The sequence below is a fragment of the Staurois parvus genome, unplaced genomic scaffold, assembly GCF_062004578.1.
Source record: "Staurois parvus isolate SC_StPar_1 unplaced genomic scaffold, SC_StPar_1.0 ptg000018l, whole genome shotgun sequence".
Taxonomy (NCBI): Eukaryota; Metazoa; Chordata; class Amphibia; order Anura; family Ranidae; genus Staurois; species Staurois parvus.
In genome coordinates, this window is record NW_028317814.1 from 16,139,816 (window position 1) to 16,161,861 (window position 22,046).

The 22,046-nt window shown below is 42.8% G+C and overlaps 2 protein-coding genes across 3 annotated transcripts in view; one reads left to right on the forward strand and one right to left on the reverse strand.

Moving 5' to 3' along the window:
- CRAMP1 (cramped chromatin regulator 1) overlaps positions 1-14,648 on the reverse strand; it is a 75,426-nt gene extending 60,778 nt beyond the window's left edge. Inside the window, exons 1-2 of one of the 2 annotated variants that reach the window (XM_089682701.1) lie at positions 14,420-14,648; positions 10,480-10,769 (exon numbers count right to left, since the gene is read on the reverse strand). In XM_089682701.1, coding sequence (XP_089538827.1) covers positions 10,480-10,768 — 289 coding nt within the window. In that variant the 5' untranslated portion in view covers position 10,769; positions 14,420-14,648. Of the gene's footprint in view, positions 1-10,479; positions 10,770-11,246; positions 11,564-14,419 lie in introns of those variants that run through there. The other variant, XM_089682691.1, reaches the window with a different exon arrangement.
- Positions 14,649-18,977: 4,329 nt separating this feature from the next.
- IFT140 (intraflagellar transport 140) overlaps positions 18,978-22,046 on the forward strand; it is a 168,298-nt gene continuing 165,229 nt past the window's right edge. Inside the window, exon 1 of the mRNA XM_089682718.1 lies at positions 18,978-19,102. The gene's annotated coding sequence lies outside the window, so the exon portion shown is untranslated. The remainder of the gene's footprint in view (positions 19,103-22,046) is intronic.

A 22,046-nucleotide genomic window follows, 5' to 3' on the forward strand; every position in this document is an offset into this window, starting at 1 on the left:
GTCCTCTTCTCCAAAACAGAACCTAGATCAGACTTACCCGTCTACAGTCCTACACTCTGTCCAGAATTCACTCAACTCCTAAACTGGCATTTCTCCTGTACTGTGCACAAGTGTTCCTCAGCAGAAACATAGACTCCCCATTGTCTGGCTGGAATGTAGGCTGCAGGGATCCAGGGGAATAAGTCTGCAAATGACATTTATATAAACCAGAACTGGTAAGGTTAAGGATAATACAATCAATGAAAAAGAAGAGTTTAGTAGGCTTTACATGCAGAAGAGGAGTGCTGAGGTATGATGTGGGCCAGTATCTGCAGGATGGGAATGTCGGAGGGAATGACAGTGGGCTGTATATGCAGAAATAAATTACTAGAAAAAGTAGGACATGGAGCCTGCAGGATAGGAGTGTCAAAGGGTAATACATGATGACAGTATCTGCAGAATAGGAGTGTTGGAGCTTATGACATGAAGACAGTAGCTGCAGAATAGGAGTGTCGAAGATTATGACGTGGTCAGAACCTGCAGGATAGGCGTGTTGGAGATTATGACATGGGGTCAGTACCTGCAGGATAGGAGTGTCGGAGATTATGACGTGGTCAGATTTTGCAGGATAGGCGTGTCGGAGATTATGACGTGGGGTCAGTACCTGCAGGATAGGAGTGTCGAGAATTATGACATGGGGTCAGTACCTGCAGGATAGGAGTGTCGAAGATTATGACATGGGGTCGGTACCTGCAGGATAGGAGTGTCAGAGATTACGACATGGGGTCAGTACCTGCAGGATAGGAGTGTCAGAGATTACGACATGGGGTCAGTACCTGCAGGATAGGAGTGTCGAAGATTATGACATGGGGTCGGTACCTGCAGGATAGGAGTGTCGAAGATTATGACATGGGGTCGGTACCTGCAGGATAGGAGTGTCGAAGATTATGACATGGGGTCAGTACCTGCAGGATAGGAGTGTCGGAGATTACAACATGGGGTCAGTACCTGCAGGATAGGAGTGTCGGAGATTACGACATGGGGTCAGTACCTGCAGGATAGGAGTGTCGGAGATTACGACATGGGGTCAGTACCTGCAGGATAGGAGTGTCGAAGATTATGACATGGGGTCAGTACCTGCAGGATAGGAGTGTCAGAGATTACGACATGGGGTCAGTACCTGCAGGATAGGAGTGTCGGAGATTACAACATGGGGTCAGTACCTGCAGGATAGGAGTGTCGAGGATTATGACGTGGGGTCAGTACCTGCAGGATAGGAGTGTCGAGAATTATGACATGGGGTCAGTACCTGCAGGATAGGAGTGTCGAAGATTATGACATGGGGTCGGTACCTGCAGGATAGGAGTGTCAGAGATTACGACATGGGGTCAGTACCTGCAGGATAGGAGTGTCGAAGATTATGACATGGGGTCGGTACCTGCAGGATAGGAGTGTCGAAGATTATGACATGGGGTCGGTACCTGCAGGATAGGAGTGTCGAAGATTATGACATGGGGTCAGTACCTGCAGGATAGGAGTGTCGGAGATTACAACATGGGGTCAGTACCTGCAGGATAGGAGTGTCGGAGATTACGACATGGGGTCAGTACCTGCAGGATAGGAGTGTCGGAGATTACGACATGGGGTCAGTACCTGCAGGATAGGAGTGTCGAAGATTATGACATGGGGTCAGTACCTGCAGGATAGGAGTGTCAGAGATTACGACATGGGGTCAGTACCTGCAGGATAGGAGTGTCGGAGATTACAACATGGGGTCAGTACCTGCAGGATAGGAGTGTCGGAGATTACGACATGGGGTCAGTACCTGCAGGATAGGAATGTTGGAAGGTGGGACAGTGGGCAGTGTGTGCAGGAGAGGAGTGCAAGTGATATAATGGCAAGCAGTATATGCAGGACAGGAATTGCAGAGGCATTGGCAGTGTAGGCAGGAGAAAATTTAGATGAATATGATGGCGGATAGTATGGGATGGAGAGAACTGCAGCACATTGTAGGACAAGGGCAAGTAGGACGTACAGAGCTTCTGGCTACAAAGGCACACTTATTCTTTAACCACTTAAGGACAAGGCATTTTCTGACACTTTTTGTTTGCATGTAAAACAATCTTAGAACCCCCAAACATTATATATTGTTTTCAAAGCAGAGGCCGTAGAAAATAAATTGGTGGGTGCTGCAATTTTTTACGTCACACGGTAAATGTGCAGCGGTTTTTCAAACGCAATTTTTTTGGGAAAAAAAAAAATACTTTGAATTTTAATTCACAAAACACAATATAATACCCAATTGTTTTGTAAAATTTAAAAGAGGATGTTACACCAAGTTAATAGATACCAAACATGTCATGCTTTAAAATTGCACACGCCTGTGCACTGGCGACAAATGACGCATACTCATCACTTGTGGTTTCCTAGAACAGAGGTGATCAGAGCCGTTTCGCCCTTTGATTACCTCTATGGTCATCTGGCGGAAGCACTGGCGGGTTGCTCAGATCTCCCAAAGGGACGAGAGAGAGCACAAAAGAGCCATGGAAGGCGGCGGAAGGGGAAGTCCCCTCCCGCTGCTTGTAAAATCAATCCCATAGTTAATTAGTTGACTGTCGACTCAAACAAATAATACCGAGATTATTCCTGCGCGCATCATCCTATTATAACCACTGAAAATCAGCAAGTGGGTAAAGAAAATAAAACTCAATTTCTTAATGCAATTAAGACCAGTAAAAGCGTAACATTTTATTAACCTTTAAATAAATATTACCGAACAGTCAAATTACAGCTTTTTAGACTGCATGATTAATATTGGCTGTTTGAGCCATTTACATTACCATATTCCCAAATGTTAGTGTCCTCTCTGAATTGCTTTCACTGCATCTGTAATGGGTGATATCAATATTTACTATGCTTAAAGGAAAGCTAAGTGTAGGTCTCATGCACACTCTTTTTCCACCTCTAAACACCTCTCCATATTAGCCTATGTATCCATGCACACACATAGGCGCTTAGAGGCAGGAAAAAACAAAAAAACAAAACAAAAAAAAAAAAAACCCCAAAACACTACCAGTGTGTCCAGGAGCAGAAGGGCTTATTTTTTTGCAAAAAAAAAAAATGTTTCACGCATGTAAACGCGCCTATATACGCGTTAATGGCAGGCACGTTTAGCGCTTGAGCATAATTCATTCCAATGGCCAGAATTATTCTGGCCAATGAAACAAATTAACGAATTTTAGTAGATTTTTGAAAGCATTATTATTTTTTCTTAAAGAGACTAAATGCTGCTGTCAAGTGGAATGGCGTTTAGGAGAGCTGGGCAAACACCCTGTGTGCATGGGGCCTAAAACAAACAAGGTTACATTACATGCGTTATCTGCTGATAAAAAGTTCACACCTGCACAGAAATTAGGATATCAGACATTTATCACCGCTCAGTGTTATGCAGGCCATAGACGGGTCGTTTATTGGCCGAAATTTCGTCTGCACGAAAAATCAGCTGATATTCACGCCGTTAGTGGGGCCAGCCCTTCTGCCATTTTTCACGGATCTTCTCGTTTAGTTTTATCGGTCATGCTGGGAAAATCCGCGAAAAACGGCTTTTTGTTTATCGGCCGATAAACAGCCCGTCTATGGCCTGCCTTAGCTACCATAATAGGCAAAAGGAAATACCAAAATAATAGTTGGCAGATTTCTTGGATTATTGGGCAGGAAATAAGATGTAGGATGGGAAATACAACTCCCTGTTCTACTATCTCTAAGTTTCTTCTGCTCTAATTACTTCCTGACAATTGTACATATTCATACATACGCTTTTAAAAAAAAAGTTTATATTTGCAAGTGACTACAAAAAACATTAATAGTTTTTACGTAGGGTTGAACTGAAACAGAAGCGATACGTCAGTTTTAAAAAATGATTAAAATTATTTTTTCTTTTGTTTAGGGGCGTTTAAAAAAAAAAAAATTATCGATGATGTATCTAAAGTTTTTTCATTAAGAACTGTTAGTTATGCTTGGTTAAATCTAGTTGGGAGAACAAGCAGTACTTTAGATTTTTGAAAGCATTATTATTTTTTCTTAAAGCAGAACTCCTGCCAATTGTTTTTTTTTTTACCATGCAGAGGAGCAGCATCCCCACTGCATGGATCAACTGCTTGTTTTCCTATGGAAAACAGAGCTCTCCCACTGTCCAGCGGTGGACTGTACCTGTCTATGGAGGGTGCGCTGAGCATACCACCGTTAGGAACAGTCCATTTACAAGACCGCGGGGGGCAGGAGCCAAAAGGACCGGTCTTGTGCAGGGAGGATGTGTGGGTCAGGCGAGTATATCATTGCTGTCCTCCCCCCTAAAACAAAACAAGCAGTTACCTGTGCAGTGCCAGCACAGCCCCACTGCATGGGCAAGAAAAAAATGCCCAGAATTCTGCTTTAAATAGAAAGATTGGTTGAAATAATATACACAAAAAGAAACAGAGTACATTGCATACAAAAAGCAGTATTTTGGGGTTTTTCCCCCAACTTTATTTGAAGTGTCACAATGCAGACATGCTGCATATTTCCAAACTGCACCACACACCACACCAGCGTTGTGGTGTGAAAGAGGAACATAGAAAACAATTATTTCTGTGTGCCCCAGCTTTTACCTTTGTTTATCCAGTGCAGAATGATGAAAGTAATGATGCACATAGTAAGCTCTAAATTGCACAAAAGCATTAACAAAAAAAACAACAAAAAAAAAAAACACCCCACAAAAAACAAAAGGCTACAAAAAAGATGGCAACCAAGCTGACTCCAGATGTCATTTTGTGGAACAGGTTTGAAAATTAGAGTAAACATTAAAACCATTTCCCGAGATCAAAAAGATGAATATATTATTAACATTTAATTAACAGAGGCAAGCAAAAAGTAAAAAAATAAAATAAAAATAATGTTATATGGACTAACAACTAAAAATTACATATGTCCCCAGTATTTCCGTCCAAACACTCTGATCCCTAAAGCACTAGAATTCAAAATATAAAAAAAAAAAAAAAAATTCTATTAAAATGGCTTAACAAAGTTTGTATTTCACACTGCCCATGGGACATTCAATACCCTTTGAAAGTTTCATCTGCAATACTTAGGGAAAAAAGCGAGAAGTAACCTAAAAAAAATAAAAAACAAAACAGTAGCGTGCAAAAGGATCACCTCTGAGAAGAGAGACACTGAAATCACGAAACACGAGTGGTCATCAAAGTAGAAGGCAAGCAATTAGTGTAATTGTAAAATTTGTAAAAGAGCACAAAACTATATCACCAACTTGTGTGTAAGCGTGTGCATGTGGTTTTAAATGTATCCATATCCTTGTCTTCCCTACAAGTGCCTGCTATACAGATTCTTTCCTACAAACCTCCTTTCTCCTCTCCCCCTAGATGTTATCCTAAAAATGTCCCTATCACACCCATATTCCAAATATATTTTTTTAAAATTTATACATTGGCAAAGGTGTGACCCCAAAGTTTAAAGAGAGACAAACCTGTGCATTTTCTCTTGGCACTGAACTAGTTTAAAGCGGAGTTCCACTCACCCTGTCAAAAAGTAAAAGTCAGCAGCTACAAAAACTGTAGCTGCTGACTTTTAAAAAACAACCACTTACCTGTGTCTCTTGGTCCCACGGTGTGTCCCCTGCAGCCCGTTTCACCGGCCGTCCTGTGTTCCAGGTGCCAGCATCTTCAGTGTGGACACCGGGCTGTGATAGTTTACGGCTTCACAGCCGAGTACCCACTGCGCATGCGCGAGTAGCGCTGCGCTTCATGAATGGTCCTGTAGTCTTCTGGGACCTGTCACGTGTCCCAAAACACTACAGGGAAGGAGGGAGGACACCTTCCACTCGCCTAGGTGATTGAACCAGAAGTGGGAGTGGGTACCTGTCAAATTCGGGTACCTGCCCCCCAAAGGTGCCAATCCTTAATGGGCAGCAGGGGAGCAGTCCATAAAGGAGAACTTCCCCTTTTTGGTGGAGCTCCACTTTAATTTGCCACAGGGATTAGGTTACCACCCTGTAAATAAGGACACTCCCAACCAAAAACCAAATCAAAACATCCAGAATTGTAAAGGATCGCATGGCACACGCCCGCACCCAACCTAAAGTTTTGAGATGAATCCCCAAAACCTGCATAAAAAAGAATGTATTTAAAATGTTCTTCAATACAATGCTGGTATTTTGACATGGGATCACAAGTAAAACATTATAAATATTAACAAATCCAGAAATGCATAACATAGTATAATGTACCCCTAAAATGTTTAGGTCAGCCCCCAAAACCTGCAAAAAACAGTTGTCAAATGTTCTTGTGTTTCTTTCATGCATTGCTGATAATTCTACCCTGCAAGAGAAATCATGAGAACGCTGGCCGAAAATGCATTGAGCTGTGCAAAACGAGGTGACAGCACGCCCCTAATTTTAAAAAAGGGAGGCAAGTGACTATTGTGCATTGCCAAAAGAAATGCACAGACTGCCCCAATGTTTATTTTCCAGAAGAAAAATATAAAAATGAAAAAAAAAAGTGAGAAAAAAAATGTAAACACATCAAAATTTACAGAATTGTGCACAAAAAGCCCACGGAGAACCCCAAATTTAAAGGGTGTAGTCTATTGGAAATGAGCCTGTGCATTTCTTTAGGTAATGAGCTAGTTTAATTTCCAGACAAAAAAAGAATACCACCCTGCAAGAGAAGTAATGTAAACTGTATCAAAATGTACAGAATTGGTCAAAAGGAAAAACAAAAAACCGCCATGGTGCACCCCTAATTAAAAGGGGGTTCTCTGTTGAGGTCGAGCCTGTGCATTTCTCTTGGCACTGTACAGTTTAATTGTTAGGAAAAAAAAAAACTCTCTAAACACACTGCTGATAATATGTCACAGGGGATAACAATGCTACTCTGAAAGTAAATTATTATAAACATGCCCCAAAAAAAAAAAAAAAAAAAAAAAAAAAAAACAGCAGCGTGGTGCACCTCTAAAATTTTGAGGTGCCTCCCCTCCTCAAACCTGCAAATACAATTGTAAAAAAGTTTTCTTGTGCTTCATTAATAATTAAGCATTCGGATAAGAATAACACTCTAAGAGTGAAATAACGTAAACACTGTATCAAAATGTACAGAACTATGTAAAAGCAGGAACAAAAGCCATGGTGCACCCCTAATTAAAAGGGGGGATGATGGTCTGTTGGGGATGGGCCTGTGCATTTCTGCTGGCACTGGATTAGCTTAATCTTCAGAAAAAGAAAAAAAAAACTATTTTTGCAAAATTTACATTCGAAATGTACATTCTTTAAAAACACACTGCAGAAAATCTGCCATGGGGGATTACAAAGCTACCTGAAATTAAAAATATTATCAACACAACCCAAAAAGTGCAGAGACACTGTAAAAGATGGCGTAGTGCACCCCATACATTTTGAGATGCTCCACCCTCGCCAAATCTGCGAAAACAATTGTAAAATTTTCTTGTGCTTCATTAATAGTTTGACATGGTGATCAGAATCCTACTCTGTGAGTGTGAAACAATGTAATTACTGTAGCAAAATGTGCACAAAAAGAAAAAAAGCCCACGATGCACCCCTAATATAAAGGGGGTATGGGCTGTTGGGCCCTATTTTGGCCCATGCATTTCTCTTGGCACAGGGCTGGTTTAATTTTAAAATGAAAAAAAAAATGCAATTCTCCTAATGCATTGTTGGTAATTTGGCATGAGTGACCACAATGTTACCCCAAAACACAACCCAAAACTTCGACATATCTAGGACTGTGAAGGACAGCAAGGCGCACCTTTAAAATTTTGAGATGAGTCCTTACAACACCTCTTCAAACCTGCAAAACTAAATTGTAAAATGTTCTTGTGCTTGAATCATAATTTGGCATCATGATCAGAATCCTACCCTGAGCGAAGTAATGCAAACGCTGTATCAAAATGAACAGAATTGTGCACCCCTAAAGTAAAGGGGAGAGGTCTGTTGAGGATAAGCTCGTGCATTTCTGTTGGCACTTGACTAGTTTACTTTTCAAAAAACAATAACTATTTTTGCAAAAAAAATGTAAAAATTTTAATAATAATTTTAATGCGCTACAGTCAAATTGGCATGGGAGATCACATTTCTACCTGGAAAGTAAAATATTATAAACATAACCCAAAAAAGTGCTGGTACATTTAGAAAGAAGCACCCCTAAAATTTTGAGGTGCCAACCTCTTCCTCAAGCCTGCAAAACCAATTGTAAAACGTTCTTGTGCTTCATTAATATTTTGCCACTGAAGTCACAATTCTACCCTATGAGTGATATAATGTAAACATTGTATCAAATTGTACAAAAGAGAAAAAAAAAGGCCACGATGCCCCCCTATTTAAAACGGGAGAGTGGTCTTTCGGGAACAAGCCTGTGCACATTTCTCTTGGCACTAGACTAGTTTAGTTTTCAGAAAACAAAAAAATGTATTTTAATGAACCGCTGATAATTTACCATATTACCCCAAAAGTAAAATATAAACACAGCCCAAAAAAGTGCTGAGACCTTATGAAAGACAGCATGGTGCATCAAAATGTACAGAATTATGCAAAAGTAAAAAAAAGACATAGTGCACCCCTAATTGGTGGTGTCACTATTTTTGCAAAAAAAAACAAATTTCTTTCAATTTGTTTAATGCACTGTAGAAAATATGGCATGGAGGATTACAATCCTACCTGGAAAGTAAATTATTATAAACACAACCTTAAAAAGTGCAGAGACACTGTGAAAGATAGCATGGTGCACCCCCCAAAAAAATTTGGGGTGCGCATGCGCACCCCCCCAACCTGCAAAGACAACTGTAAACCTTATTGTGCTTTATTAATGATTTGGCTTGATGGTCTGGATCCCACTCTGCAAATGAAACAATGTAAACACTGTATCCAGATGTGGGAAAAAAAAGGCCATGGCTCACCCCTAATTTAAAGGGGGGGGGGGTGGTCTGTTGGAGATGATCCCGTGCATTTCTCTTGGCACAGGACTAGCTTAATTTTCAGAATTTTTTACAAAAAAAATAAAAAAATTAATTCTCCTAATGCATGGGGGATCACAATGTTACCCCAAAATTAAAATATAAACACAACCAAAACTTCATCAATACATCCATATTTGTGAAAGATGGCATGGTGTGCCTAAAAAATTTTGAGGTAACCCCTTCTTCCACCCCTCTCCAAACCTGCAAAAACAATTATAAAATGTTCTTGCTTCCATCTGGGTGTACCCCAAAATGTTGGGGTGAACCCTTCCCACAAATCGCAAAATTAATCATAAAATTTTCTGCGCTTCATTAATAATTCGGTGTTAAGCTCAGAATCCCACCCAGTAAAAAAATAATGTAAACACTGCAGTAAAACTAAAAAAAAATTAAGAATCTTAAAAAACAAAAAAACAAAAAAAAAAAAAACCCTTTAGTGCCCCTAAAATTGGTAGGCCCTACGAATGTACTCCAAGATTTTGGGGTGAACCCTCCCCCCAAACCTGCAAAATCAACCGTAAAATTTTCTTGTCCATTAATAATTTGGCGTTGAGTTCAGAATTCCACCCAGTGAGGGAAATGTAAACACTGTGTTAAAACCAAGAAAAAAAAAATCCATCCCGATGCGCCCCGAAAGTTGGTGGGCTGTCTGGGTGTACCCCATAATTTTGGAGTAATCCCTCCCCCAAACCAGCAAAACCAATTGTAAAATTGTCTTGAGCTTCATTAATATTTTGATGTTAAGCTCAGAATCCCACCCAGTAAGGGAAATAATGTAAACACTGTATTAAAACTGGAAAAAATAAATAAATAAAAAAGCCGCCATGTGTGCCCCTAAAGTTGGTGGGCCATCTGGGTGTACTCCAAAATTTTTTGGGTGAGTCCACCCCCCAAACTTGCAAAATCAATTGTAATAATTTGGCGTTGAGGTCAGAATCCCACCCAGTAAGGGAAATAATGTAAACACTGTATCAACCTTGCGAAAAAAAAAAAAAAATGGCTCCAGAGTGCCCGTAAAGTTGGTGGGTCATCTGGGTGTACCCCAAAAGTTTGAGGTGAGCCCTCCCCCGCAAACACAATCAATTGTAAAATTTTCTTGAGCTTCATTAATAATTTGGCATTGAGTTCAGAATCCCACCCAGTAAGGGAAATAATGCAAACACTGTATCAAACCTGTGAAAAAATAAATAAATAAATAAATATGCCCCGGAGTGCTGTTAAGTTGGTGGGCCATCTGGTTGTACCCCAAAAATTTTGGGGTGAGCCCTACCACCCAAACCTGCAAAATCAATTGTAAAATTTTCTTGAGCTTTATTAATAAATGTGGTGTTGAGCTCAAATCCCACCCGATAAGGGAAATAATGTAAACACTATATTAAAACTGTGAACAAAACCCCCAAAAAAACAAAAAGCGGCCCCTAAAGTTGGTGGCCCGTTTGGAGCGAACCCCCAAAGTTAGTGGTCATGCCATGGTGGGTGTACCTTTGCTTTTGGTGGTAGTGGCGGTGGCTCTGCCATTGCTGCAGGAGTCTCTCCTCTGGCGCTTGCTGTGGGGGCGGACGCTGGACCTCAGGAAGTGGTGCTGGTCCTGCGGGCCTTTGGGGGTCAGACCCTCCTTGGCCTCCTGTTCGGGGGTGTCGGGGATGAGTGGCTCCCCTTCTTTGGGGCCCGGCTCTTCCACTTCTCCTGCAGCCTCTTCTTCCTCCTCCTCAGCTTCTCTCTTATTTGGCTTCTTCAACCTTTCTTCCCCACTCTTCAGCTTCACTGTCATCCTGCAAAAAAAGAAGCAAAAGGGTTCAAAGGGGGTACAGAGGGAAGAGGGGCCCCCCAGGGGTCTGTCCAGGGGCCCCCCAATGCTGGGAAGAGAGAAGTAAAGTTGTGGAGAAGAGAAGCAGAGAGGAGAGCTTCTGAACAACATGGCCGCCATTGTTAGTGACAAATCCTCTTCACTGTCCCGACTGCACCGACCTGCCTGGATCCCCGTGTGGGCGGCCGGGGCTAGCCTGTCCGGGCTGTGCGGGGGCCCCAGGGGCCGGGGCCAGGCTGGGGGCCCCTGTGGAAGGGCCGGCGGAGGCGGCTGGTTTTGTTGTCTCTCTGGCTGAGCACAAGACAAACCCGACATGATGATCAGCCGAAGCCCAGCCGCCTCTGCCGCTCCGCCCGCCCGCCTTCTAAAAGTGTCCCGGGCCGCCCGATCCCCAGCCGCTCCGCCGTCCCCAGATCCCCGAGACGGTCCTCCCAGTCCTCACCCAGGAGCCGGGGCCCCCCGAGCCTCCCTCGGCCCGGGATCGCTCATCTTGTCGGCGGAGGGAGCCGCTCTGCGCCCTCGTCTCCTCTCTGCTGCGTCTCGTTCTGGCTGGAGACTCAGCTCCCCTCTACTCTGCGAGCAGCCAGGCGCCCGACACCGCACTCGCACTTCGCTGCCCTCTAGCTCGCCATCGCCGGCTCACACACACTCCGCACCGGGCGCAAACGAAAGGGCAGACCCGCAGCTTTCCAACGATGGGTCCCCCGTGCCCGGGGAGCCCCGCGATTTTAAACGGCGGACTGCCAAAGTGGGGTCACCAAGGAGGCTGCCGGGAGGGTTTGTCTGGAGCTGCCTGAACTTTGTTTGCTACGTCATCAGATCTTTACTGCTATTCATTTTATTGTTGTTTTATATATAGAGCCCCCAAAATATACACCCCTCACCCCCACTCTGCACACTAAACCCCCGGGGCTTTATGACACACACGACACCAAAACACAACTGGATCCACTGCAACCACTCCATGGCCACCATCATCCCCAACAACAACAACAGCAGCAACTACTCCATTTTAAAGATGTCTGTCTAGGAGATCAACACTCAGATCCAAAAGAATTATACAAACTCATTACAAAAACACTGATATCTGGACTAATAATGAAAAACATTGAGATCCAGTGTCATGATAAAAACACAATAATGAGGAAATACACCCAGATCTATACTAATGAAAGAAGAAAGGATCAACCCCCATGAGAGAACATCAACATTAAAAGAAGGAACCCAGATCAACACCAAAAGAAGGAACACTGATTAACATGAATAAATTATAAAAAAAAAAAAATAACACGAGATCAATAATGAAAAAAGAGATAAGATCACTTAGAAAAAAAACACTAAGATCTATACTGATGAAAAAAAAGGATCAACTTTATTGAGAAAAACACTGATCAACATTAGAAGATGGAACACTGATCAACATTAAAAGATGGAACACTGATCAACATTAAAAGATGGAACACTGATCAACATTAAAAGATGGAACACTGATCAACATTAAAAGATGGAACACTGATCAACATTAAAAGATGGAACACTGATCAACATTAAAAGATGGAACACTGATCAACATTAAAAGATGGAACACTGATCAACATTAGAAGATGGAACACTGATCAACATTAGAAGATGGAACACTGATCAACATTAGAAGATGGAACACTGATCAACATTAAAAGATGGAACACTGATCAACAACAAATATGGAACACTGATGAACATTAAAAGATGGAACACTGATCAACAACAAATATGGAACACTGATCAACATTAAAAGAAGAAACGTTGATCAACATTAAAAGATGGAACACTGATCAACATGAAATAAAAAAAACAATAATAAAGAACACAAACACACTGAGATCAACATTAATGAAGAAACACTGATCAACATTAATGAAGAAACACTGATCAACATTAATGAAAAAACACTGATCAACATTTAAGAAGAGACACTGATCAACATTAAAAGATGGATCATTGAGCAGCATGAAAAAAATGACTTAAAAAACAACCAAGATCAACATTAATAAAGAATCACTGATGAACATTAATAATAAAACACACACTGAAATCAATGAACAAAGAAGATAACACCATTGAGAAAAGCACCAATATCTATACTAATGAAAAAAATTATTACCTCACTGAGAAAACATTGATCAGCATTAATAATAAACACACACTGAAACAAAGAATCAACCTCAATAATAGAAAAAACACACACAAACACACATTAGATCAGCATTAAATTAAAATAAATAGATCAAACACCATTGAGAAAAGCACAGATGCAGAAAACACTGAGATCACCACACCATCATTAAAAACACTGATCAACATTCATAAGAAAGTGAGATGACCACTAAATGATGAAAACACTGATCAACATTCATAACAAAAAAACTGAGATCAACAAAAAGAGATGAACACCATTGAGAAGATTCTGAGATCAACAATATTAAAACAAACAGTGAAATCAAATCGATTTATAGTAGACAGTACACTGCCACTGGTAACAAGAAGAAGTCACATGGTGACATCTGATACAATGTAAACACTGAATTGTGTTTATATCTAACAGATATCAGGATCATAACAGGAAATAAGGGAACTGAAAAAGTAACTGTCATAAAATAACCACAAAATAAATAATCGGTTACACAGACTAAAATACAGACATTTGTAGATCAAAGAGCACAGCCTATGTTGTATCATCATTACATGACCAAGAGAAGACTTCAATTGTAGCAGACAAGATTATGAATTATTATTTTGTATCATTTTGTTGCACACTGGGAATCATGATAATGAGCAGAGGTGATGAATCTTATAACAGAAGATATGGAAGCTGCTGCTGCCTTCCTGATTTCAAATTATTCATCACCAATAACAGGACATCTGATCACTATCAGGAAATCAATGGATACATTCTATCAATGTATGATACAATCAATGATCAATGGGGGAGGCAAGTGAAGTTCTAGCCACACCATGCCCCTTCTTCTCAGGACTATAGGAAGATTTGTATTAGATGAATGGAGCAGATAAGGATTTGCAGCAGACAACAGCTGCTGTCAGCCATCATTCCCCTGCAGCACCTGTTTCCTCTACAGAAACCCACTTGTTTGTTTGGGGGGGGGGGGGGTGTATCATGCCCTGCATATTGTGACACTGATTGGAGGAATTTAAAGTTTGATCACCCCCCCTCCATTTTATTTCCGAATGCCATTTGGTTAGTAAACCATTGCTGGACACAGGCTGCAGCATGCTCACAGGTGTGACAGGACAGGAGGTGGAGTCCAGCACTGCTGATCACACTGCAGCAGGGACAGGCAAGTGACATGAAGGTGTGATGGAAGGCATTTGTCACCCTGACAGCTGTGCAGATGATATGGAAGCATGTCCCCCCCCCATCCTCTGGGTATAGGAGTGGGCCAGCAATGGCAGCTGCAGCCCGAGTTCACTGATCACATGGTAGGTCTTCTTTTGCTAGCAGCCTGCTGGGATTTATAGTGCCACACATGCTGGGACTTGGTAGTTCTACAAATGTGAGGACAGCCCACGTTGCTGAAGACAATACAAGTGTAATGAGAGGAGGGGCACGGGTCTTACCTGCAGCATTCAGGATGATGGAAGGGCCTGCTGCAGCTTCCCCTATCCTCGGCACGACCAGAACTGACAGCCCAGACCCTCAGGCCTATGCGGGTAGCGCCTGTTGTAGTTCTGCAGACATCTACGGTACAATATTCCAGATCCGATCTCACTGGGCCCGGCCCAAAGCTTCTTCAAACCCAGCTCCCGACCTTCCTCTTCCCAGCCCGCGTCCGCATCTGACAACAACCCGCGCCAAGCCAGCCTGCCAAAACAAGTCACGCCCCTCGCAACCCAAACAAATGCAAGGATTGGTCTGATCACCGGGAAAGGCGGCACCTGCGGTAGGATCGCCAATCGAAAATCTCAACGCCAGAGCTGCGCTGAGAGTCATGGGCGAAGAAGGAGGGGACAAGTGATGTCAGTGGGCAACGAAAGGAGGGCACGGATTGGCTAGGGAGATTATCCACTGGAAGACGAGGTTTCAAAAGTAAATTCGTCTGTCCCAAGCAGCTTCCCTCCCTCGGGATTCGATTGGACGTTAGAGATTTGATTGATGTGGATGGGCGTGCCGGAAGCTGGCTGTCATTCAAACTGTGACAACTTCCACTTTGTGACCAGTTTTCGGGATGGAACGTGTTTTATTGGAGGATATTTATCCAACGTACGAGTGTCCTGCTTACTTGATTTCCAGGGATCACTGCTAGTTACTGCGGTTATCATTAGTTTTTAGGGTATACATGTATACAAACAAAATAAAATTACCTCCTGATCACATATGTCCAAGTATATACTGCCTGATTGCATACGTCCAAATATATACTGCCTGATCGCATACGTCCAAATATATACTGCCTGATCGCATACGTCCAAATATATACTGCCTGATCGCATACGTCCAAATATATACTGCCTGATCGCATACGTCCAAATATATACTGCCTGATCGCATACGTCCAAATATATACTGCCTGATCGCATGCGTCCAAGTATATATTGCCTGATCGCATGCGTCCAAGTATATATTGCCTGATCAGATACGTCCAAGTATATATTGCCTGATCAGATACGTCCAAGTATATACTGCCTGATCAGATACGTCCAAGTATATACTGCCTGATCGCATGCGACCAAATATATACTGCCTGATCGCATACGTCCAAGTATATACTGCCTGATCGCATACGTACAAGTATATACTACATGATCGCATACGTCCAAGTATATACTCCCTGATCGCATACGTACAAGTATATACAGCCATATCACATACGTACAAGTATATACTGCCTGATCATATATGTCCATGTATGCCATAACAAAGATAAAAATAGACTCCCCGATCACATATGTACACGTATACCACAAAAAAAATAAAATAAAAGCATCCTGATCTCATATTTACATGTATATCTCAAAGCAGTATTAAACTCAAAAACAACCATTAAGCCCGGGTTCACACTGATGCGGTACGGAGTTCACACTGGTTTCTGTGTGATTTCTGCATCGCATCATAATCACACCCCGTTCATGCGATTCGCTGCAGGTGTGTATTTTAAGTTAACAACATCCCAAAATCAGTTCTCAAAACTCAGTGCGATGTGCATAATCAGATTGCATGGGTGTGAACAGCCATGCGATCCGATTCTGATGCGGACAAAAAAAGTCTCCTGCATTTTGTTTCTGCGGATACGGTGCGATTTGAGCCATACAAAATGTATGGCTCAAATTGCACTGCACAGAAATTGCATTTGATTTGCACAGGAATGCGGTGCAGTTCCTGTGCGAATCACATGCGATGTGCCGCAGCACATCAGTGTGAACCCAGGCTTAGGGCCGGTTCACACTATAGAAACAGCCCGTTCATTTCAATGGGCTGAAAAATGCATGGGAACACAAGAAAAGAATGGCAGACCTGACTTTTAAAACCGCTCATCACCAAACAGCATAGTACTACAGTACCATGCATTTTGCAGCTGCAACGTGCACACGGGTGGTAGATGCTTTTTGGGTACCATTAACAATTAAAGTGATACTATAGGCATAATTACAAAAAAAAAAACATGTTATACTTACCTACTGAGTATAGTGGTTTTGCACATATCAGCCCAGATCCTCCTCTTCTTGGGTCCCCCCACGGCGCGCCTGGCCCCTCCCTCCTGTCGGGTGCCCCCACAGCAAGCAGCTTGCTATGGGGGCACCTGAGCAGGCATGCTCCCATGCCGCTGCTCCGTGTGTCCATTCACACACACAGCCGCAGCTCCTCCCCACCCCCTCTCTCATCATTGGCTCACTAGCTGTGATTGACAGAAGCGGGAGTCAATGGTTCCCGCTGCTGTCTCAGCTAATGAGGACAGGGAGTCCCAAGATTGCCAAGACTCCAGTGCACATCGTTGGATCGAGAGGGGGCTTAGGTGAGTATTAGGGGGGCGCTGCACAGAGAAGTTTTTTTTTACTTTTATGAATAGAATGCATGAAGGTAAAAAACCTTCAGCCTTTACAAACACTTTAGGCTAGGTTCACACTTATACAGTTTGCGTTTGATCTATATCTGCAGTGCTTTTTGCGTTTTTGCCACTTTTTGATGCATTTTGCTTTTTTTTTCCGTGTTGCTGGGCAGATTAAAACACAAAATGCAGCAAAAATGCGTCAAAAATGAATCATTAACGCACTACATGCTTTTCTGCAACGTTTCCATTGAAGTCTATAGGACAAAAAAACGCAACGTTTTGCATTTAAAAAAGTCCCTAACTCTTTCCAAAAAACACACCGGGTGAAAACGTGGAGATGTAAACCTGTCACATAGGAAATCATTTTAAATGGACTGCTGTGTCAGTTTTTATTGCTGTCTGTGTCCCCACAAGTGAGATTCATCCTCTCTATTTGGCCTGTTTACCATTATTATTGAGCTTGGGTTCACACTGATGTGCTGCAGAATTCACAGCAGTTTCTGTGTGAATTCTGCACCACATCACAATCGCAGCCCGTTCGCACCGCTGTTAACAACACCCCAAAATCGGTTCACAAAACGCGGTATGGTGTGCAGAATCAGATTGCATGGGTGTAAATACCCATGCGATCCGATTCTAGTGCAGACCAATAAAAGATTCCTGCATCTTTTTGTATGGCTCATATCGCACCGCACAGAATTCACATGCGATTTGCACAGGAATGCGGTGCGGTTCCTGTGCGAATCACATGCGATATTTCACACCGCATCAGTGTGGACCCAGGCTGAAAGTGAAAGTAAAACTCAAATTTTGACCTGTCCCCAGAAAAGTAACTGAGGGGAAATCTTCCAAAGGGGACACTAGTTCTGGTGACCTGGGGGTCCCCAAGAAATCCCCTTCCTTTGCAGGCTATGGGACAGGAAGTGAAGGGAAATCTCCACAATGGTGCAGGAAACGCGCACGGAAATGCACATTTCCTGCACCACAAGTGGTGTAAACGCATCCTAAAGCTTCATGCACCTAGCTGTACAGAGGCCTTACCGCGTGCAGAGTCTGCAGAATCTCTCTCCTAGAACCTGGAGCTGTCGTGTACAGCTGCTGCCCATGCCGGACTTTTATACAAGCTGTATACAACTGCATCTTCTAACTCATGTCAATGGGCAGCTGTATGCAGCATTTGTGGGTCCCAGGAGAGGGATTATGTGCTGTATGGCCCCTATACAGCTGTGTACAAAAGTACATCCCATAACTTTCCTCTCACTTCCTGTTGTGTCCCCAGGACAGGAAGTGAAGGTTAATCTCTGAAATAAGACATGGCACAAAGATCAATAAATAATTAAAACAGAATTGATCATAAAGTTTTCTGTAAGAGAAAAATTATATTTCTCTCTCTGGCGGCATGTGTCCTCCTTCCTGTCGTTCCTGCGATGAGGTGTCTTCAGCAATGCACATTACTAGGAGCGTTGGTTGTCTGCGGCCAGGGGCGGACTGACCATTTGGAAACTCGGGCACTGCCCGAGTGCCCAGGGTCAGTAGGGGGCCCCATGAGATGCCCTTGGTACCTTTTTCATAGGCTTTTATGAGTTTGGGCAAGGACACAGGGGCCCCATGATCCCCTGTTGTCCGGGGGCCCCATGAGTTGTCAGTCCGCCCCGGTCTGCGTCCCCTGTTGCGGATAATGGCGCTTTCTTCTACATTATTGCTGAGGTACAGGTCCTGAGGAAGGAACACAGTGCACAACAGAGGACAATGACAGAGGCTAGGGGCCTGGAATAGAGGGGAGACTTTACACATGGGCTGCCACCTCTGTAAAAAGGAACCTTTTTTAGTATTTTATTTCCCGCTAACATGGTTGTTATACACATTCCCTAACCTCTCCAAGACTAAACAAAATGTTTGTGCTTTATATATACTTTATAAATGACAGAAAATATTTCAGTGGACGTTTCTATAGAACGTTTATTTGCATCTCCCACACAATCATTCTGATTTACAGGAAGTAATAATCCCTTACTACAGAGGGCCTTTTTTTTCTCCGGAAAAACACGAGCGGGGTTCGGTATGTTCCGGAACTCTTCGTTCTAATTTCGGAAACGCTCGTTTAGTTCGGTTCAGCGCGCTGCAAATAGGGAAGCCAGGGTTGGTGCTATCGAGTCACGTGTCTGCCCGGCCCGTTGTCAGGGTAACGGGAAGCGAAGCGGCCTGGTACAGGAGAAGAAGCCTTACCGAAGGAAAAAAGAAGCAGGCCAGCGGGGTAAGAGGGTGGTGTGGGGGGATTTGGAGCCGGAGAAGGATAAGTAATGTATTAGACCCCAGCTGAGGGTAATATGGCGTCTTGCATCACCCCAGGCCAGTACTAGGCTGTGTGTGCTCCTCCATGGAATTCCTGGCTGTATAGGCTATCATTGGCTCCCAGCTGGAATGGTAGTTGCAGTTTGTTTTCTTGCTGTGCCAGACTGTGTGAAGCCAGGAATGAGCAGATTGCATTCAATCCATTCACTCCAGAGGCGTTACCATATTTTGTAAATGCAGCGAATGCAAGGATCTGTAAAAAATAAGTCGAGCCAATGGGAGAGGTTCACACTGGTGCGATGTGCTGATATGTGTTGGTTTGTGGTGGAAAAAAATACATCAAATCCTACTTTTTATCTGCGTGATATGTGGTTGACATATGCCAGTGCATTGCGCATCAGTGCACAGGAAAACAGAAGTCCAGCACAAGTTTGGCACCTCTTCCATGCCATAGACTAGGGATGAGCTCAGGTGTGCCAGGATCATAGTCTGAACCCGTCTGTTTATCTCACCAGGAAACCATCACTGCAGCCCTCTGAATAGAAGTGGCCGAGGCATTCCCCATATACAAGGGGTATGTATACATGCGACTGTGGAGCGGGGAATTCCTCGGCTGCCTATGATTGCCGGTCTGCTGTGACGGCTTCCTGGCAGGACAGCTCAGAAGGGCTCGGACTAGAATCCCAACACACCTGATCTCATCCCTGCTGTGGACCCTTTGCATGCTCCAGGGAGTGCAAAGTGCTGAAATGTAACGCACATCCATTAACCTGCGCTCATCACACACGTTATGGTGCAAATGGGCCCTAAGGGGGTTTTCTGCTTCAAAAATGCATGGAAAGTAGGCTACATGGGTTCCAGTGGCATAGTTCATACCATTGCAGTCAGATCCAGTGCATTTCAGGTCCAGAATAAAAAGTACAACATGCTGATTTCTTCCTGCACAGAACTGTCCTGGAACACATAAAAAATGCATTAAAAAAAATGAACCGGACTCCAGTACAGTGGGAAAAAAAGAAAAAGGAAGAAATAAATTTACCTAAAGGGTCAGTTCACACTACAAAAATGCACTCCGGATGCATGTTTGCTTACAATTTACACCGCACTCCGTTCCAGTGCATTTTTGATGCGCTTTGCTGTGTTCCAGTACAGTTCTGTGCGAAAAAATGCAGTATGTTCTATTTTTTTCTGCACTAAAATGTACTGTAGCTGACTGCACTGGTGGGAACTAGGGTCATTGGAATACATGGAAAACACTGTGCATGCATTTTTGATGCAGAAAAAAACTGGACTGCATCTAGTTTGAATCAGTCCAAAAAATAAAATAATTTGCGATAATTTATTACCCTTCAATTAATATACGTGTAAAGTTAAAGGGTTACTAAACCTCAACAGTAAAATCAGTCTGCATATGCAGTAAAGAATGCTTGTTATTCTCACTGTGGAACCTAAACGGTTAATCCTCTGCATTGTGTAAAAAGAGTGCAAGGGACCTACTCTGCAGTAACTGGCAGGGTGGCTGCTTTAGGGCTTGTCTCCACTCGGTTCAAACAGGATGGCTTTTTCCATCCTGCACAGTACAGTATGGAAACGAAAGTGTTGTAGGGGGGGGGGTGCCAAGTGTGTCATTCAAGAGTGGCAATGTAAGGCAACTTTCCTATGCATTTTCCGTTGCAGTTTGCGGAAAAGCACAGCAGTCTATTTAACATGATTTCCTATGGGACAGGTTCACATCTCCACTTTTTCATCAGGTGCATTTTTTTGGAAAAGGTCAGGTACTTTTTTTAATCTCAAAATGTTGCATTTTTGGTTCAATAGGCTTTAATGGAGATGCGGCAGAAATGCATAAATTGTGTTTTTTTTGTGTTTTTGATGCATTTTGCTTTTTTATCTGCCCAGCAACAAATTGGAGAAAAAAAGAAGAAACAAAAAAGTCCCGCAAAACGCATACAAAACTCATGTGCAAAAATGCAAAACGCACTGCAGAAACGGATCAAATGCAAACTGTATAGGTGTGAACTTAGCTGTAAGGAGGTCACACATATTATAAAAATTATTTGAAAATGTGAGTTGCGTCGTTCAAGGGTTTGTAAGCATTCAGCATGTGCCGCCAGTGGAGAATAGCTCTTAGAAAGAAAAGGAAATGTAAAATGTTGAACAAATTTTGTTTTGATGTACCTAGAATGATTTAAACAGCCGATTTAAACTGAAAGTTCCGCTGGTCTTTAAATGTAACTGTCAACTGTCAAATCTCACACATGGACACTCTGGAAAGTCGCGGGTGAGGTCGGGGCGATTGAGAGGACAGCAACTGTCCCTGTAGGAAATTTGGAGATTTGGAGAAGTTTGAGATCAATAGAAGGTACTTTTTATAGTTGAGAATACTCGAATAGATGTTTTTTTTAACCAGACTTAACTGTCACTTTAAAGTGGAACTTTAGTCAGAAAATGAAGTTCTAGATCACTGCAGACTGGCCCCGTTTGCAGGTACAGCTATGTAAAACATTAAAAAGTGCTTATACTGTTTAAAATCCAGTAATACACTGTCTCTCCCTGCTCTGCACATGGTCATTCACTCTCTGTTTTTAGGTACTGAATTTGTAGAGCCAAATCTGCTGACAGTCTAAAGATTTAATGCTGCTCAGGGCCTCTGGGTTTCAGTAAAATGGCAGCCTCCAGCAAGAAGAAACAGGAACAATGTTCGAGGCAAATTACAGCACACACAAATTTTGGCAGCAGAATTATTAATGTGGAATGTACAGTATATGGACCTAACTGTATGTTTCTTGTTTAACCCCCCTGGCGGTATTCCCCAGTGTAGCTTGGGGTTAACTTTCAGTACCAGAAGCAGTAACCCTGATCTACACTCGGGAATACCCTGCAGCATTTCTCAGGGATCCCTCTTT